Below are 21,083 nucleotides of genomic sequence, written 5' to 3'. Positions count from 1 at the left end.
TAAAGAATGATGCAATCTGAACCATTAGAGAACGAATGTACGTTATATTGCCATTCTTTTGCAGAAACATACTAAGTATTTACTTTGCAGTTAGTTTTTGAGTAGAAGAGCATTCTGTGCCGAACCACTCACACTGTCTTAGAACATGAAAAGAGAAGTCTTTCTAAATTAGTCTTGAACTTAATTCATTTTGACTCCATCACCTTCTTGCCATATGGCCTTGAGCAATTATTTTTCCATACAGAAGATTTTATTTATATTTGTTTCTTGACCTTATAAAATCATATTTACTTTCTCTATACATTTATAAACATGTGTTTTCCTAAATGTATGTCTTCTTTTTCTTTTCTGTTTGGGACCTCTCCCCGCCCCTTTTCTTCCCTTCATATCTGCCCCAATTCTATATCTATCTATGTATACACACACACAAATACACATAGGAATTTTTGTATTTTTTTGACAAAAATGCAATCTAATTATATGAACTTTTCTGCATCATACTTTTTTCAATAATATCTCATTGAAATCCTTCCAAATCAACTTTAATTGATTCCTTTAATTGATTCCTTTAATGGGCTGCATAGTATTACATGATATAGATGTACCATGGTTTACTCAGCCATTCACTCCCCTATAGGTAGCCCTTTACTTTGTTTCAAGATTACTGTTTGTTCATTTTTTAAAAAAATTTATAGCATTTAAAGATCATTTAGGCAAAGCACTGACCTCAGCCTATCTTCTCACCTAGGAAAAGAAATATTATCACCTATCATAAAAGGCTACTGAAAGAACAAAATGGGTACCTAACAAATGACATTTTTTTAAAATCACTACTATTAATTATTTATATGTGATGACTAGCCATGTTTGGTGAGTTTAAAAACATTTCTACAAATTTTTGGTTGTGCCTCTCAAGAGATGGAGCTTAATTAGATCTCCTCTCTTGACTATGGGGTAGACTTAATGACTTGCTTCTAGCAAAGAGAACACAATAGAAATGATGGGCTATCACGTCTACAATTAGGTTATAAAAGGACTGTGACTTTCGTTTTGGATGCATGCTCTTGCGTGTGCTCTTTCTCCTTCTCTCTCTCTTTCAATTACTGCAAGCCAGCTGCCATGCCTTTATGACACTCAGGCACCCTTTGGAGAGACCTACATGGTGAGGAAGTGAGGCCTGCCAACAATCACGTGAGAGAATTTAAAAGCTGATTCTCTTAGGCCTGCCAATAGCCACATGAGTGATTTTGAAAGCAGAACTTTCCCCAGTCGAGCCTTGAGAAGACTACAGCCCAAAAGACATCTGACTATATCCTCATGAGAAGGCCTGAGCAAGAACCATCTAGGGAAGCCATTTATACATAGATAACTGACCCACAGAAACTAAGGTAATATTAGTTTGTCATTATAAGCCACCACATTTTAGGTCATTAGTTATATAGCAACAAATAACTAATAGACCACATGAGAAACAGTTACAGGACAATATTTGATTATAATAATTCCATTTTACCTTTTTCCCTTGAATTCAGCAATACCAGATCCATAAAACTGAGGAATTCCTAAATAATCAAGCTGTTTGAGTTCTATCCATTTTTTGACTGCAAAGACAAATTTCACAGGAAAAAAGGTATACTTTTTTAGAAAGGTATTTCTTACTTTTGCGTAGATGCTTAAACTTATTTAGCTAACTTAAATAGAAATTAGACCTTCCTAAAAACATTTTTTAAAAATCAAATATATCTAGCTAATAGTTGCAAATTCTATTTATCACTATAATTAACATAAAAGCATACACGGATTTCTAACATTTTAAAATTTTAAATCAGTTATAACCAAAACAAAAATAGTCATAGTCACTCTACTCAAGACTCTGTAATGACCTATATGGGAAAAGAATCTAAAAAAGAGTAGATATATATATATAATATATATATGTATATATGATTCACTTTGCTGTATAGCAGAAACTAACACAACATTGTAAATCCACTATACTCCAAAAAACTTTTTTTAATATAAAAAATATGCAATAAAAAACAGAAACAAAAATAGCATAGTCATAAAATGCATTGATATCATTTACACAAATGTTTCTATTCATTAAAAAAATTAATTCCCTTTCACGTTTGTTACATTTTTGAATATAAAATACGTTAACCACCAAAGGATCAGTAGAAAGACAGCTTTTTCTTCAATATTACTAAAAGTCTAAAGCCACAGTAGTCAAAATAAATAAATAGAAGTTGGGCAGAAAAATCATCTTACTCTGAAACTGTTGCACTGAAACTGTTTTGATTAAATTTTGTTTAAAAAAATCAAATCCACTTAATCAGGCAGCTTATTTAATTTTTCATTTTTCTACCATATATGCTTAATGTTTAAGACAGCTCTACTGATAAGCGATGAAGTCTAATGGATTCTGTTTGTCACTCTGACATAGTTTAAGCAGTTAGTAACGACTATAGTCTTAATGCTCAGAAGGTTGTTAAAGAAAACAAAGTTAATTATTGAGGTTAGACTCATCATTCTCTTTCCTAAACATAATGTAAAGGACCTTAATTATACTCATATCAATTTCCTTTAAGCTTTACTAGTCCATCTATATCATAGAGTATTTATAACATGCTTTTTTTCTTCTTAGCTCTGCTCATATTTATTTCATATTCCAATCCTCTAACTGGTAGTTCTTACATCTGATATCCAGCTCCAATTAATTACTCAACATACAAATATTAAACATTTTTAACTTATTTTCTAAATCATCTTAATGTTTAATCATTTCCATACACTATGCCCGAATCTATTCTATGGTCATTCCTTTTCTTTATAATCTACTGCCCATTTTATTGTCTTTTCCTTATATCCTTTTTATCCAAATGGTTTTTTGTGAAAGAAACAATTTCATTTTACTATCTTTTATACCTAGAGAACTCTTGGTAGCTTAGGTCAACAATCCAGCATTTTATGTAAAGTAAAAGAAATAACTTTTACTTGAAATATATAACCAATTATGTATATAATATCAAGATTTGTATACCATCTGTCTTGTTTTTATATAACAGTTAACTATCATTTTACAATAAAAATTCCTAATTGAAAAGAATTTTCCATAAGGCCAGAAAAAGACAAAAATATTAACAGCCACTTTAGCAAACATATATATGGAAGTAGCTTACTTTGCTAATTTTACTTACTACAGTCTCTTTTGGCCGCTCTTTGATAAAATTTAAGTTCTGAAAATAATGGGCCATTTTCTTGATATTCCTATAAAAGAAAAGTTAACTTTATTAGAAAAAAATTTTAAAGATGGAATTGGTATTTCAACTGTGAAAATGAGTATACATATGTAATATATAATAGTACTTGAATCACAAAAATCTCAGAAAAGCACTAAATAAACAAAGAACCTCATTTTTAACATTTTGTAATGCTATCTCTACAGTCTTAGACATGAGAAAGTAGTCTTCTTATGGAAAGAACTTACTAAAAACACTAAGAACTGTACACGTACACAGACACTCAATGTGTACTAACATGTATAACAGGGTGGATACACTGCAAACTACCCTGGTGGTTCATTCATACATGAATCTTTACTGAGTGTCTACAATATTTTGTTCATAGTACTAGCCACAGGGGTACAAACAAAAATAAAACCTCATTCCTGCCTTTAAGGACTTTATCATCTAGAGCAGAGAGGAAAAGAAAGGCAGAAGATAGAGAGCTAGATAAGATACAAGGATGATAAATGTCAATGTAGAAGAACAAAATTCTCCAGTCTTTACATTTTAATAATGTGAAAATATATAATATTAGATGTATTGTTAATTAAAATTATGAAAACTAAAGGTGAGAAGCATTTTTACAAAAATGAAATGAATAAAGCAGAAAATTAAAATGTCAAATATATGTGAAACACAAATTAAAGAGCAATACTTACCACTTTTATTACATGTCTTGCATCTTTATCTGGGTTATTTACGGGGAAAGCTGCAGAACAAAAGAGAATGAGGAAAACAATAGTTGCTCCCAATTACTGAATGCCTACTATATCCCAGACACTGGACTAAGAACTCTTATGGTAGGTATCACCTCCATTTTATACAAGATGCTTCTAAGGTTTAACAAGTTGAATAATTTGTTCACTAAGTAGCAGCAGATTGGGGATTGAAACTCAAGTGTGACACCACAGCCCACACTCTTTACCATAAACCATACTCAAATATTCAAACATGGAAACCAATAGATTATATCAATCACATAGATCCAAATGTAGGGGAACCTATTTGCTGGATATATAGCATTAAACCCAATACATGATATATACTATAATCCATTGATTGAATTTTGCTAAATTAAAATCTATGATAATTCAGAAGTGAACACTGATTCACGTTAAGTAGAAAGTTCAAAACAACTTCTACTTGGCAAAATTCTAAAATAAATCAAGTTAGAAAAAGAATAAAGTCTTTAAAAAATCATCTCCTGAGCCTAGCAATCAACTATTCCTAAATTAAAGAGTATGTATCTCATAACATAAGCTCATTTCAATTTCAAGTTATCTTACTTCATTTTATTACTTACCATTTGCATTTTAGATACAGTAATCCAACTTAAGAAAATTCCACTCTTCAAATTCTTAAATCAAATCAATCATCTCATCTACATTATCTAAATTATTAAAAGATTACTTTGTATTCAAATCTTGATAAGAGAAGTTGACATGTATATTTATTCATATTGTGAAGGTCTAGAATGTTGTCATTCAACTATTTACTCTTCATTCATTTATTCCTTTATTCATTCAACTAACCAATATTTATTTATCAAGAAGCTAGAATAGGCAAGGCACTGTGTTAAGTGTTTGTCAGGATGATGTTTAAAGGAAACTGAAAGGATTCCCTCCATCCCCCCAGCAAAGTCAGCCACAACGTCCTGTCCACTGTCCACCACAAACTGTGGGGTGTTGCTCCAGGACCTTGATTCAGACATGTATGCTCCCCCATCCATCAAACACTAATGTCTCTGTCACTAACTCCCAGCTCTATCTCCAGTCTTGAAGCTGGGCAAGTAGAGGCCTTGTAGGCCAGTGGGGTGCAGCTCAACAACCATCAAAGAAATAAGGATCTGTAACAGGCTACTTAATCTTCAGTGGAATATGCAGATAGAATCTCTCGGTTTGGCATGCAGATACCTTTGAGAGCAGTTTGTACCAATTAGCATATTGGAAATGAAAGAAAATAGTGTGTTCCTCTCTTTGCTATTGTAGAAGACACATGAAGTCCCTTATAACCATAGTGTCATAACTATGAAAGAGAAAAGCATCCCTTTGTGTTCCCCAAAACACATGCTATTCCTTTTGGGATAGACTAGCCAAGCTGAACCCAAAGCCTGCACAACCTGTTCCTCCTCCAGCTTTGAAAGAGCTGATGGAAGCTATCTGGCTGGTCTGAGGAGCCGATTTTGCAGAAATGTCCAGGTGCTTACAGGAAGGATAATCAACAGTGAGAGGTGGAAGCGCACCTTGGCTGCCCAAGGTGCCCACTGCCCCACCATGGGTAAAGCCCAGGTACAGAATGTCGCCATCCTTTACCCGATTTCATCGAACAAGCCTCTGACAGGTCTCCTATGCTCTAGCTTTCTCCTGGCTTCAATCCGTCTTCCCCAGGATGACCCAGGGGAAACGGAGTCAAGATGACGGAGTAGAAGAACGTGCAGTTCGCATCTCCTCACAAGTACACAAGTATGCATCAGAACAATTCTCACAGAGCAACTACTGGGCGCTAGTACTGACACCTAAGGGGATGGGAGGTGCCCCTGTATGACGAGGCCAGGGGTTGGGCCTGAGCTCCTGTGATGGGAGTGCCAAGTTCAAGCTGCTGGACTAACAGAGAACTTCAGGCCCCAGGGAATATTAATCAGTGTGAGCTCTCCCAGAGTTCCTCATCTCGGCACCAAGACCTGGCACCACCCAACTGCCTGCAAACTCCAGTGCTGGACATCTCAGGCCAAACAACCAGCAAGACAGGAACACAGCCATACTCATCAAAAAAAATGAGATGACAAAAAAATATGTTACAGATGAAGGAGCAAGGTAAAAACCTATAAGACAAAATAAATGAAGAGGAAATAGGCAAGCTCCCTAAAAAAGAATTCAGAGTAATGATAGTAAAGATGATCCAAAATCTGGGAAATAGAATGGAGGCACGGATCGAGAAAATACAAGAAATGTTTAACAAGGACCTAGAAGAACTAAAGAACAAACAGAGATGAACAACACAATAACTCAAGTGAAAACTACACTAGAAGGAACCAATAGCAGAATAACTGAGGCAGAAGAACAGATAAGTGAGCTGGATGATAGAACGATGGAAATATTTGCTAAGGAGCAGAATAAAGATAAAAGAATGAAAAGAAATGAGGACTGTCTAAGAGACCTTGCAGACAACATTAAACACACCAACATTCAAATGATAGGTGTCCCAGAAGAAGAAGAGAAAGAGAAAGGGTCTGAGAAACTATTTGAAGAGATTATCCTCGAAAACTTCCCTAATATGCGAAAGGAAATAGCCACCCAAGTCAGGAAGCACAGAGAGTTCCATACAGGATGAACCCAAGGAGAAACATGCCACAATACCTATCATTCAAACTAACAAAAATTAAATTCAAAGAAAAAATATTAAAAGCAGCAAGGGAAAAGCAACAAAGAACATACAAGGGAATCCCCATAAGGTTATCAGCTGATTTATCAGCAGAAACTCTGGAGGCCAGGAGGGAGGGGCAGGATATATTTAAAGTGCTAAAAGGGAAACACCTACAACCAAGATTACTCTACCCAGCAAGGATCTCATTCAGGCTGATGGAGAAAGCAAAAGCTTTACAGTTAAGCAAAAGCTAGGAGAATTCAGCACCACCAAACTAGCTTTACAGCAAATGCTAAAGGAACTTCTCCAGGCAGGAAACACAAGAGAAGAAAAAGACCTACAAAAACAAATGCAAAACAATTAAGAAAATGGTAATAGGAACATACATATCAATGACTACCTTAAATGTAAATGGATTAAATGCTCCAACCAAAAGACACAGGCTGGCTGAATGGATACAAAAACAAGACCCACATATATGCTATCTACAAGAGACCCACTTCAGACCTAGGGACACATACAGACTGAAAGTGAGGGGATGGAAAAAGATATTCCATGCAAAAAGAAATCAAAAGAAAGCTAGAGTAGCAATACTCATATCAGATGAATTAGACTTTAAAATAAAGACTGTTACAAGAGACAAGGAAGGACACTACACAATGATCCAGGGATCAATCCAAGAAGAAGCTATAATAATTGTAAATATTTATGCACCCAACATAGGGGCTCCTCAATACATAGGAAAATGCTAACAGCCATAAAAGGGGAAATCGACAGTAACACATTAATAGTGGGGAACTTTAACACCCCATTTACACCAATGGACAGATCATCCAGACAGAAAGCTAATAAGGAAACAAAGCTTTAATTGACACAATAGATCAGATAGACATAATTGATATTTATAGGACATTCCACCCGAAAGCAGCAGAATACACTTTCTTCTCAAGCACACATGGAACACTCTCCAGGACAGATCACTTCTTGGGTCACAAATCAAGCCTCAGTAAATTTAAGAAAATTTAAATCATACGGAGCATCTTTTCCAACCACAATGCTATAACGCTATGAGATTAGAAATCAATTACAGGAAAAAAAACTGGAAAAAACACAACCACATGGAGGCTAGACAATACACTGCGAAATAACCAAAAGATCACTGAAGACATCGAAGAGGAAACCAAAAAATACATAGAAATAAAGGGCAATGAAAACACGACAACCCAAAACCTATGGGATGCAGCAAAAGCAGTTCCAAGAGGGAAGTTTATAACAATACATTCCTACCTCAAGAAACAAGAAAAATCTCAAATAAACAACCTAACCTTATACCTAAGCAACTAGAGAAAGAAGAACAAACAAAACTCAAAGTTAGTAGGGGAAAGAAATCATAAAGATCAGAGCAGAAATAAATGAAATAGAAATGAAGAAAACAATAGCATAAATCAATGAAAATAAAAGCTGTTTCTTTGAGAAGATAAACAAAATTGGTAAACCTTTAGCGAGACTCATCAAGTAAAAAAGGGAGAGGACCCAAATCAATGAAGTTAGAAATGAAAAAGGAGAAATTACAACTGACACCGCAGAAATACAAAGCATCCTAAGAGACTACTACAAGCAACTCTATGCCAATAAAATGGACAACCTGGAAGAAATGGACAAATTCTTAGAAAGGTACAAACTTATAAGACTGAACCAGGAAGAAATAGAAAATATAAGCAGACCAATCACAAGTAATGAAATTGAAACTGCAATAAAAAATCTTCCAACAAACAGAAGTCCAGGACCAGATGGCTTCACATGTGAATTCTATCAAACATTTAGAGAAGAGCTAACACCCATCCTTCTCAAACTCTTCCAAAAAATTGCAGAGGAAGGAACACTCCCAAACTCATTCTATGAGGCCACCATCACCCTGGTACCAAAACCAGACAAAGATATCACAAAAAAGTAAAATTACAGACCAATATCACTGATGAACATGGACACAAAAATCCTCAACAAAATACTAGCAAACAGAATCCAACAACACATTAAAAGGATCACACACCATGATCAAGTGGGATTTATCCCAGAGATGCAAGGATTCTTCAATATACACAAATTAATCAACGTGATACACCATATTAACGAATTAAAGAAAACTATATGATCATCTCAATAGATGCAGAAAAAGCTTTCAACAGAAGTCAACACCCATTTATGATAAAAACTCTCCAGAAAGTGGGCAGAGAGGGAACCTACCTCAACATAATAAAGGCCATATATGACAAACCCACAGCAAACATCATTCTCAATGGTGAAAAACTGAAAGCATTTCCTCTAAGATCAGGAACAAGACAAGGATGTCCACTCTCGCCACTATTATTCAACATAGTTTTGGAAGTCCTAGCCATGGCAATCAGAGAAGAAAAAGAAATAAAAGGAATACAAATTGGAAAAGAAGAAGTAAAACTGTCACTGTTTGCAGATGACATGATACTATACATAGAAAATCCTAAAGATGCCACCAGAAAACTACTAAAGCTAATCAATTAATTTGGTGGTAAAGTGGCAGAATACAAAATTAATACACAAAAATCTCTTGCATTCCTTCCTGTACACTAACAATGGAAGATCAGAAAGAGAAATTAAGGAAACACTCCCATTTACCACAGCAACAAAAAGAATAAAATACCTATGAATAAACCTACATAAGGTGGTAAAAGACCTGTACTCAGAAAACTGTAAGACACTGATGAAAGAAATCAAAGATGACATAAACAAATGGAGAGATATACCATGTTCTTGGATTGGAAGAATCAATATTGTGAAAATGACTATACTACCCACGGCAATCTACAGATTCAATGCAATCCCTATCAAATTACCAATGGCATTTTTCACAGAATTAAAACAAAAAAATTGTACAACTTCTATGGAAACACAGAAGACCCCAAATAGCCAAAGCAATCTTGAGAAAGAAAAACGGAGCTGGAGTAATCAGACTCCCTGACTTCAAACTATACTACAAAGCTACAGTAATCAAGACAGTATAGTACTGGCACAAAGAAAGAAATACAGATCAATGGAACAGAATAGAAAGCCTGAAGATAAACCCATGCACCTATGTTCTACTAATCTACGACAAAGGAGACAAGGATATACAATGGAGAAAAGAGAGTCTCTTCAATAAGTGATGCTGGGAAAACTGGACAGCTACCTGTAAAAGAATGAAATCAACACAATACGCAAAAATAAACTCAAAATGGATTAGAGACCTAAATGAAAGAATGGACACTATAAAACTCTTAGAGGTAAACATAAGAACACTCTATGACAAATCACAACAAGATCTTTTTTGACCCACCTCCTAGAGCAATGAAAATAAAAACAAAAATAAACAAATGGGACCTAATGAAACTTAAAAGCTTTTGCACAGCAAAGGAAACCATAAACAAGACGAAAAGACAACCCTCACAGTGGGAGAAAATATTTGCAAACGAAGCAATTGAGAAGGGATTTATCTCCAAAATATACAAACAGCTCATGCAGTTCAATATCAAAAAAACAAAAAACCCAATCAAAAAATGGGTGAAAGACCTAAATAGACATTTCTCCAAAGAAAACATACAGATGGCCAACAAACACATGAAAAGATGCTCAACATCACTAATTATTAGAGAAATACAAATCAAAACTACAATGAGGTATCACCTCACAAGAATGGCCATCATCAAAAAATCTACAAACAATAAATGCTGGAAAGGGTGTGGAGAAAAGGGAACTCTCTTGCACTGTTGGTGGGAATGTAAATAGACACAGCCACTATGGAGAACAGTATGGAGGTTCCTTAAAAAACTAAAGACAGAACTACCAGATGATCCAGCAATCCTACGACTGGGCATATACTCAGAGAAAACCATAATTCAAAAAGACACATGCACTCCAATGTTCACTGCAGCACTATTTACAATAGCCAGGACATGGAAGCATCCTAAATGCCGATCGACAGATAAATGGATACAGAAGATATAAACAGTGGACTATCAGCCATAAAAAGGAACAAAACTGGGCCATTTGTAGAGACGTGGATGGACCTAGAGACTGTCATACAGAGTGAAGTAAGTCAGAAAGGGAAAAACAAATATATATTAATGCATATGTGTGGAATCTAGAAAAATGGTACAGATGAACCTATTTGCAAAGCAGAAATAGAGAGACAGAGCAAGAGAATAAATGTATGGTCACCAAGGGGGAAAGGGGGAGGTGGGATGAACTGGAAGATTGTAATTGACATATATACACTACTGGGTATAAAACAGATAACTAATGAGAACCTGCTATATAGCACAGGGAATTCTACTCAGTGCTCTGTGGTAACCAAAATGGGAAGGAAATCCAAAAAAGAGGGGATATATGTATACATATAGCTGATTCACTTCACTGTACAGCAGAAACTAACACAACATTGTCAGGCAACTACACTCCAATAAAAAAATTTTTTTTTTAAAAAAGGAAAGTGAAGGGAAAAAAGGTCAAACTAGTATTGAAAACTGTCAGTTAGATTATGATCAAATTCTTCAGATATATTTTCAGTATATTTACCAAAATGCTATGTCCTCTCATTACTACTCCTAACATTTTTCCTTTGCTCCTAACGCTATCAACTTGTCTTTTCTCTATTAATTTACTTAATAGATGTAAAAAGTATGTTATAAATTTACTAAACTATATAAATTCTACTTCACAGCTAAGCCAACTCATGCACAATTTTCTTAAGCAATCTCCAAAAACTTTGATGTTAGCAATGCTATTAGTCAAAGAAATTACTGATACTTCAATTTTGGTTGGTATTAGATATAAACTGTGAACCCAGACCTCTTTACAGTAAAAAAGAAACTAACTTATTTATATTAATTAAATTTTTCTTTTCCTCTTTATTCATATAGTCATTTCATTTTCACCCACGCAGCTGTCCCAAGGGAACCGCAGGGGGAGTAGATTATCCATACCTAAGAAGGAAAAAACTAAAGAAAGTATAAAAAGAAGAAGGGGTCCAGTCCTAGTATAGAAGAAAGGATGAGAAGAGCCTGTCCTCCCACCCCATGGCAAACTATTTTTACCATTATGGTACCCAAGGCTGGAGAGAAATAGTCCTGCCCTAACCCTGGTCTACTCAGTACAATATTGACTCTAGGCAATGGTCTTTGCTTCCTGAGGTAGAACGCAGTAGAAACTCCCTGCTTCTTTTCTCAAAGCAAGTATCCAAAACAGCAAATACATCTTTAAACCCAACAAAATGTAAGAAACAGAAAAGCACAAAAGGAAAATGAGCGTTTCAATTAGATAAGTAACTTATTATGTTGCAAGTGGGAAAAAAGATATCCAACCAGTCCAATGTTCTACTCCTTGCTGATTTCAATCAGTGTATCTTTACCGCTTTATAGTCTGAATCTTCCTTTCATATGATTTTACATGAATGTGTTGACAGATACTTGAAACATCCCCACACTTGTCATTTGATAGCTACACAATATTCTCTATAAACTTCCAAGTCAGATTATATTAGAGGGCCTAAATCCAAAATCAATTGACCAGAAAGCTCTTGGAGCTGGATTTTGAACAAATAAATTGTCCTAGTGACCATGGAGGTCTCTTTACAGCAATCGATCAGTTAATTAATTAAATAAATATTTATTTCCTACTATAAATAAATAGAATCCTTCACATTCTAGGTAGTGAAATTAAATGACAGAAAACAGACAAAGACAAGGTATCTGCTTTCATAGTCTAGTGGAGAATTCAGACATTCATCAAATACTCATATGGGATGTAAAACTATAATTATCACAAGTGTTAAAAGGAGAGGTGGACAGTATGATGAGAATGTACAATTTAATTATACAAAAGGGAATGCTTGTGCAAAAATAGCTGAAGAGGTGATGAAGGGCCAGATGCAAATCTATCTAAGAATTTCTCTCCATGAAAGATTTTAAAAGTTTGAGGTAGGGCTTCCCTGGTGGCACAGTGGTTGGGAGTCCACCTGCCGATGCAGGGGGACACGGGTTCATGACCCGGTCTGGGAGGATCCCACGTGCCACGGAGCGGCTGGGTCCATGAGCCATGGCCGCTGAGCCTGCACGTCCAGAGCCTGTGCTCTGCAGCAGGAGAGGCCACGGCGGTGAGAGGCCCGCGTACCTCAAAAAAAAAAAAAAAAAAAGGAAAAAAATGAATAAATAAATAAAAGTTTGAGGTATAGTTGAGGAACAGGAAACACATAATGAGATTTACATCTTGAACAGATCACTACACTGCAATGTGGAGAAAAGACTGAAAGGGAACCAGAGCAGATATAGATAGATTAGTAAGGATTTAATATTGATAGATTAAAGAGAGAACTATAGATTGGATTAGAGTATCAATGGCAGATTAAAAGAATGAGCAGATTCCAGAAATTTCAGAAAGTGAAGCTGATAGGACTTGACCATGGAGGGAAAGGGATCTAGTCTGGTAGGTTACAGCTGACTGATCTATTAGAAGTTGAGAAGAAAGATCAATCATAGACAGTGATAGTGTTGAAAGTATAGTAGTCTCACATCCTCATTTAAATTTCTGATGAGAAGTCTGATGACCTGATAAGGAATGCATTGTACATTTACATGATATTTGCCTTTCTAGCATCTCTTTTCTATTCATTGGTAACCTCATCTGGTTGTTCCTTTGAGGAACCAAACCTCCCACTATCCATGTAGACCTAGTAGGGGTGCCTATCACAGTGTATCCTCCCTTACATTCCAGAGTTGAGCACATGACCAAGCATAGCACTTTGGAATGTACAAGCCCACAGGCCACCATAACCAGTTCAGAAAAAGCAAAGTGCCCCAACTAGGTATAAAAGTCTTCCCTAGCATTTGACATTAAAATGCTGCATAACACAAGATAGACCATAAGCTTTAAGGACACCAAAATCCTAGAAATAGCAGTGATCACTTTCCTTCGGTAAATGGAAAATAAAGCCTGATAATAAAATCCAGAACTGAGGAAAGTAGGGTTAAGGCAGGGAGAGAGAAAGAGTCCTAGTGACATTGCATAAGCCCTAAAGCTACCCATACCTAAAGCCAGAAAAGCCCTGTACTTCTCACTTACAAGAGTTAATAAATCCCCCTTTTGCTTAAATTCATTTGAATTTCTGACACTGGCAACCAAAGACTTACACAGACTGCAACAACTGTGTTCCATATGTAAGATTATTTTAAAGGTATCGTGTCATAGTTTAAATGAGCAGTATTAGGTATTACATATAAAGCAGGTCTTACATAAACACAAAAAAACAAACAATTCAAGAGAAGGATAATTATGAATTTTTAAGCATGTAATGGATACTTAACTTACATATACAAAATAATGATGCATGCTATAATCAATAACATCTTTGATTTGAAAAAAGATGCAAGTAATCATAATAAATTTGAATAGACTAAGCTCACCCTCTAAGGACAGAAACTGTAAGGTTGTTAAAAAAAAAAATGTATACTAAAACCTAGTGGTGCAGAGAAACAAAATAAAAAGATAAAAAATAAACTAATTAGCCAAAATTAGCTGAAAGAAAGCTGGAATATATATTTTCAAAAGTATGTAAGTCTCAGGAAAGAAGAATCATTAGACATAGAGTTAGTCCACCCTAATCATAAAAGGAACGATTCAACAGAAAGACAAAAATTATGAACTTGAAAGCACCTGATAATGTGCCTTCATAATATATGTCTAAAACAAGCAGAATTCCAAGAAAAAAAACTGACAGTGAAAAAGATCATGGAAGATTTTAGTACAATTCCATAATATATAAGCAAAAACAAATTAAAACAATAGAATTAACAGTGCTTATCTGAAGGCCACATAAAAAACAACAGAAGAATATATTTTCTTTTTAGCCCAACATAAAACATTGTTTTAACTGCCCATATTTTTACTGAGAAAGCAGGTTTCATCAAATATCAAAGAACAAGGATTATTAAGGCTACATTCTGTGACCATAATCCCTGGTCCCTAGGCCAAAGAAGAAATCACAATGAAAATTAGAAAATACACAGGACTATATAATATTGAGAATATTATATTGAATCTAGTTAGGATGTAGTTAAAGTGCAAATTTACTGCTTGTTTTTCTCTGATAGAATGTAAGCCTCACAAACACAGAATAGTTTGTTTTATTTAGATGTATCCCAAGCACCTATTATAAGGCCTAGTGGGCATTCTTTAAAATTTTGATGAATAATTTAATGAATGAAAGTAGCATCTAGAAAGAAATTTATATCATTAAAATTTTCATTTTAAGAAAACTGAGGAGTACCCAAAGTGGTGACATAGTAGGCTCCTGCACTTCCCTCCACCGAATATACAGCCACAAACCCAGCAACTCCCTCTGAAAGAGATTCAGAAACTAGCTAAGAAGGGAGTCCTTAAGCTGAAACAAAAGGATGCCAATTATTAAAATGAAAATATATAAAAGTATAAAACTAGCTGGCAAATATAGTTAAATTCAGAATATGCTAATATTGTAGTGGGTAAACCATTTACAACTCTAGTATAAAGGTTAAAAAACAAAAGTATTAGAAAAAACTATATTATAATTTGTTAATGAATACATGGGACAAAAACATGTAAATTTTGACAACAAAAACATAAAATGTGTGGAGGGGGAGCATAAAAATGTAGGGTTTTTTGTTACTCAAAGTTAAGTTATCAGCTTAAAACAGCCTGTTACAAGCATAAGATGCTTCATGTAAGCTTTACGGTAATTCCCCAAACAAAAACTTTAGATAAACAAGTGATAAAGAAATCAATGCACATCATTATGAAAAAATCATCAAATCATAAAGGAGGAGAGCAAGAGAAAAAGGAACAAAGGAACTACAAATCAACCAGAAAACAATTACCAAAATGGCAACAGTATGTTCACACCTATCAACAATTACTTTAAATGTAAATAAACTAAATTTGCCAAAAGACAGGGTGGTTAAATGGAGAAAAAGAATAAGACCCAACTATATGACATCTAAAAGAGGTTGGTTTCTGCTTCAAAGACACACAAGATTGAAAGTGAAGGGATGGAAAAAGATGTCCTATGTAAATGGAAACCAAAAGAAAGTAGGGGAAGCTACACTTATCTCAGACAAAATATACTTTAAACCAAAAACTGTAACAGGAGACATGACCCAGCAATCCCACTACTGGGCATATATCCAGTGAAAACCATAATTCAAAAAGACACATGCACCCCAATGTTCACTGCAGCACTATTTACAATAAACAGGACATGGAAGCAACCTAAGTGTCCATCGACAGATAAATGAATAAAGAAGATGTGGCACATATATACAATGGAATATTACTCAGCCATAAAAAGGAACGAAATTGAGTTATTTGTAATGAGGTGGATGGACCTAGAGATTATCACACAGAGTGAAGTAAGTCAGAAAGAGAAAAATATTGTATATTAATGCATATATTTGGAATCTAGAACAAATGTATGGATACCAAGGGGGAAAGGGAGGGTGTGGAAGGAACTGGGAGACTGGGATTGACATATATACACTATTGATACTATGTGTAAAATAGATAACTAATGAGAACCTACTGTATAGCACAGGGAACTCTACTCAATGCTCTGTGGTGACCTAAATGTGAAAGAAATCCAGAAAAGAGGGGATATATGTATACGTATAGCTGATTCATTTTGCTGTTCAGCAGAAACTAATGCAACATTGTAAAGCAACTCTACTCCAATAAAAATTAATTTTAAAAGATACATAAAAGACAATGAGGATCCTTATATAATGATAAAGGGATCCGTTCATCAAGAGGATATGACAATTGTAAATATCTATGTACCCAAGATAGGTGCACCTAAATATATAAAACAAATATTAATAGATCTGAAGGGGGAAATAGTCTGCAATAGAGTAATAGTACAGGGCTTCAATACACTGCTTTCAACAATGGACAGATCATCCAGATTAGAAAATCAGTGAGGAAATAAAGGATGTAAACTACATGTTACATAAGAGGGACCTAATAGATATATACAGAACAGTCCATCAAAAGCAGCAGAATACATTCTTCTCAAGCACACATGGAACGTTTTTTAGGATAGATCATGCTAGGTGACAAAGCAAGTCCTAACAAATTTAAGAAACTGAAATCATATCAAGTATCTTTTCTGACCACAATGGTACAAAACTAGATATCGATTACAAGAGAAAACCTGGAAAATGCGTAAGTGTGTGGAGATTGAACAATACACTCCTGAACAACCAATGGCTCAAAGAAGAAATTTTTTTTTTTTTTTGCGGTACGCAGGCCTCTCTCTGCTGTGGCCTCTCCTGTTGCGGAGCACAGGCTCTGGACACACAGGCTCAGCAGCCATGGCTCACGGGCCCAGCCACTCCGCAGCATGTGGGATCTTCCTGGACTGGGGCACGAACCCATGTCCCCTGCACCAACAGGTGGACTCTCAACCACTGTGCCACCAGGGAAGCCCTCAAAGAAGAAATTTTTTAAAATCAAGAAATAACTTGAGACAAATGAAAATGGAAACACAACATATCACTACTTACGGGTTACAGCAAAAACAGTTTTAAGAAGGAATTTTATAACAATAAACATCTACACTAAGAAAAAAGAAAAATCCAATATATATTCTAACTTTACATATCAAGGAACTAGATAAAGAAAAAAGGAAGCTCAAAATTAGAAAAAGGAAATAAAGATCAGAATGGAAATAAATAGAGACTAGAAAGACAATTGAAAAGATCAAGTCAGACAAAGACACTACTAGAAAAGAAAATTACACACCAATATCCCTGATGAAGATACATGCAAAAATACTCAACAAATAATTAGCAAACTGAATTCAACAGTACATTAAAGGATCATATACCACAATCAAGTGGGATTTACTTTGGGATGCAAAGATGGTTCAACATATGCAAATCAATTAATGTGATAAACTACATTAACAAAATGAAGGATAAAAATCATATGATCATATCAATAGATGCGGAAAAAGCATTTGACAAAATTCAAAATGCTGTCATGATCAAAAACTCAAATACTGGGTATAGAAGGAACATACCTCAACATAATAAAGGCTAATTATGTGAAGCCCACATCCAACATCACACCCAAAAGTGAAAAGCTGAAAGCTTTTCCTTTAAGATCAGGAACAAGATAAGGATGCCCACTCTCGCCACTTTTATTCAACATAGTACTGGAAGTCCTAGCCAGAGAAATCAGGCAATAAAAAGAAATAAAAGGCATCCAAATTGGGAAGAAAGAATGTAAAATTATCTCTGTTTGTAGATGACATTCTATAGAGAAAATCCTTAAGACTCCAGGATACAAAATCAATATACAAGAATCAACTGTGTTTCCATACACTAACGATGAGGTATCATAAAGAAAAATTCAGAAAACAATCCCACTTATAGTACCATCAAAAAGAACCCATTACTTAGGAATAAATTTAACCAAGGATGAGAAAGATCTGTACACCAGAGACCTGAAAACATTGATGAAAGAAATGCAGAGGACAGAATAAATGGGAAGATATTATGTGCTCATGGATCAGAAGAATCAATAGTGTTAAAACATTCAGACTACCCAGGGCAATCTACAGATTCAATGTAATACCTACCAAAATTCCAGTGGCATCTTTCACAGAAATTTCTTAAAAATCCTAAAATTTGTATGGAACCACAAAAGACCCTGAATAGGCAAAGTATACTGAGCAAGAAGAACAAAGCTGGAGGCATCACACTCTCTGATTTCAAACTGTATTACAAAGCTATAATAATCAAAACAGTATGGTATTGGCATAAAAACAGAAGTGTAAATCAATGGTACAGAACAGAGAGTCCAGAAATAATTCATGGTCAATTAATTTTTGACAAAGGAGTCAAGAATATACAATGTAGAAAGGACAGGCTCTTCAATAAATGGTGCTGGGAACACTAGATAGCCACATGCAAAAGAATTAAACTGGACCCTTACGTTATACTGTACACAAAAATCAACTCAGAATGGATTTAAAGACTTGAGTGTAAGACCTAAAACCATAAAAGATCCAGAAGAAAACACAGGGGGTTGGCTCCTTCATATCTGTCTTGGTAATGACTGTTTTGGATTTAACACCAAAAACAGAGGCAATAAAAGCAAAAATACATAAGTGGGACTAACTAAAAAACTAAAAATTTCTGCACAGCAAAGGAAACCGTCAACAAAATGAGAAGGCAACCTATGGAATGAGAGAAAATATTTGCAAACCACATATCCAATATCAAAATATACTTACTAGGATCATACAACTCAATAGCAAAAAAAACCAAATAACCAAATTTTAAAATGGCCAAAGGCTCTTATAGATTTTCTCCAAAGAAGACATTCAAATGGCCAACAGGTGCATTAAACAGTGCTCACCATCACCAATCATCAGGGAAATGCAAATTAAACCACAGTGAATATTACCTCACACCTGTTAGCAGGGCTATTATCAAATAGACAAGAAGTAACAAATGCTGGTGAGGATGTGGAGAAAAGGAAATGCTTTGTACACTATTGGTAGGAATATAAACTGGTATAACCATTATGGAAAACAATATGGAGGTTCTTCAGGAAATTAAAACTAGAACTACCATGTGATCTAGCAATTCCACTTCTGGGTATACCCAAAGGAAACAAAAGCCTGTTTGAAATGACTCCATAATGTATGATTCCAACTGTATGCCATTCTGGAACAGGGGGCAGAGGGATAAATAGGTGGTACACAGGAGAAACTTAGGGCAGTGAAACTACTCTGTATGATACTATAATGGTGGATACATGACATCATGCATTGGTCAAAACTCATAAAACTGTACTATATAAGTGAACCCTACTGTAAACTATGGACTTTAGTTAATAAATTATAACAAAATCACCACACTAATTCAAGACATCAATGCCAAAATTATACAGATTTTGGAACTGATAAAGACTTCAAAGCAACTATTTAAAAAATGTTCCAGCAAATAATGTTCCTTCAAAGCAACTATTTTAAAAATGTTCCACTTTTGGAACAAATGGAAAGACAGACAATGCATCAAAGACACAGAATATACAAAGAAAAAGTTAAATGACACTTTTGGAAATGAAATATACAATGACAAAAAAAAATTTTTTAATTCATGATTGGGCTCAGTATGATTATAGAGATGACACATGAAAGAGTCACTAAACTTTAGAATGGATCAATAAAAATGTATCCAAGCTGAAAAACAGCAAGATAGAGTATGGAAAAATTGAACAGAGTCTCAGGATCCTGTAGGCAATAACAAAACATTTAACACTCATGATATTGGAGTTCCAGAGGTAGAGAGGTAAGAGTGTGGTGCTGAAAAAAATATTTGATAAATAATGGCTGAAATGTCCCAAATTTTATATATACATAAACCTACAGTTCAGTGAATCCCCATGGGGATAAACTCAAAGAAATCAATGCCCAGACACATATAATCAAACTACTGAAAGCGAAAACAAAGAAAAATCTTGAAAGGCGCTGGAGTAAAAAATAAATTAACTACAGGGTAAAATGACTCAAATTACTGTGGATTTCTCATCAGAAACCCTGAAGACCAGAGGGAAGAGTCACAACGTGTTTGAAGTGCTGAAAAGAACAGTCAATCCAATATCCAGCAAAAATATCCTTCTGGAATTAAAGCTAAATAAAGACATTCTCCAGTGAAGAATAACTAAGAGTAGCCATAGCCAGCAGATCTGCTATATAAGAATTGCTAAAGAAATATTCAGAAAAGAAAAGAAAATCATACAAGGAAATGTGAGCTATCAGGAATAAAAGAAGAGAAAAAAATGGTAAATATTGGGAAAATGTAATGGATTACGCTTTCCTTCAGTTAAAATGTGTTTGATGGTTAAAGCAAAAATTATAATATGGTCTGGGGGAATTTAAGTTAATATAGATGTAATATATGACAACTAAAACATATCAGAATTTGTGGGATTCTGTCAGAGAAGGACTTAGAAACAAATTTAGCACTGAACACTTATACTACAAAAGAAGAAAGATTCAAATAAGTAAGTTTCCACCTAAGGGAATTAGGGGGAAAAAAGGGCAAACTAAACCCAAAACAAATGGAAAGAAGGAGACAAAAAAGAAAAAAAAAACAAACTGGTGAGATTGAAAACAGAAAAATACAGTAAATCCACAAAACCAAGAGCTGTTTCTTTGAAATGATCAATAAAATTTACAAACCCACTGTCAAGACTGACAAAAAAGAAAAGCAAAAAAAGAGAAAAATGATCCATATAAGGAATGAAAAAGGAGTATCACTACAGAAACTGCTAACATTAAAAGTATAATAAACTAATACTATGAACAACTCTATACATAGAAATTTG

At 34.7% G+C, this 21,083-nt stretch overlaps 1 protein-coding gene across 10 annotated transcripts in view; it reads right to left on the bottom strand.

The window, feature by feature from the left end:
• VRK2 (VRK serine/threonine kinase 2) overlaps positions 1-21,083 on the bottom strand; it is a 96,913-nt gene that overhangs the window by 52,289 nt on the left and 23,541 nt on the right. For 9 of the 10 annotated variants that reach the window (XM_027131737.1, XM_027131735.1, XM_027131738.1 and 6 more), the window contains 3 exons: positions 3,944-3,993; positions 3,198-3,267; positions 1,514-1,601 (listed from right to left, as the gene is read on the bottom strand). In XM_027131737.1, the coding sequence (XP_026987538.1) occupies positions 1,514-1,601; positions 3,198-3,267; positions 3,944-3,993 (208 nt within the window). Of the gene's footprint in view, positions 1-1,513; positions 1,602-3,197; positions 3,268-3,943; positions 3,994-16,535; positions 16,558-21,083 lie in introns of those variants that run through there. The other variant, XM_027131745.1, reaches the window with a different exon arrangement.

This window comes from Aethalodelphis obliquidens, unplaced genomic scaffold (genome assembly GCF_003676395.1).
Source record: "Aethalodelphis obliquidens isolate GAN/ISIS:26980383/991018 unplaced genomic scaffold, ASM367639v1 scaffold40, whole genome shotgun sequence".
In the NCBI taxonomy this organism is placed as follows: domain Eukaryota; kingdom Metazoa; phylum Chordata; class Mammalia; order Artiodactyla; family Delphinidae; genus Aethalodelphis; species Aethalodelphis obliquidens.
This window is presented reverse-complemented; position numbering and strand designations above follow the sequence as displayed.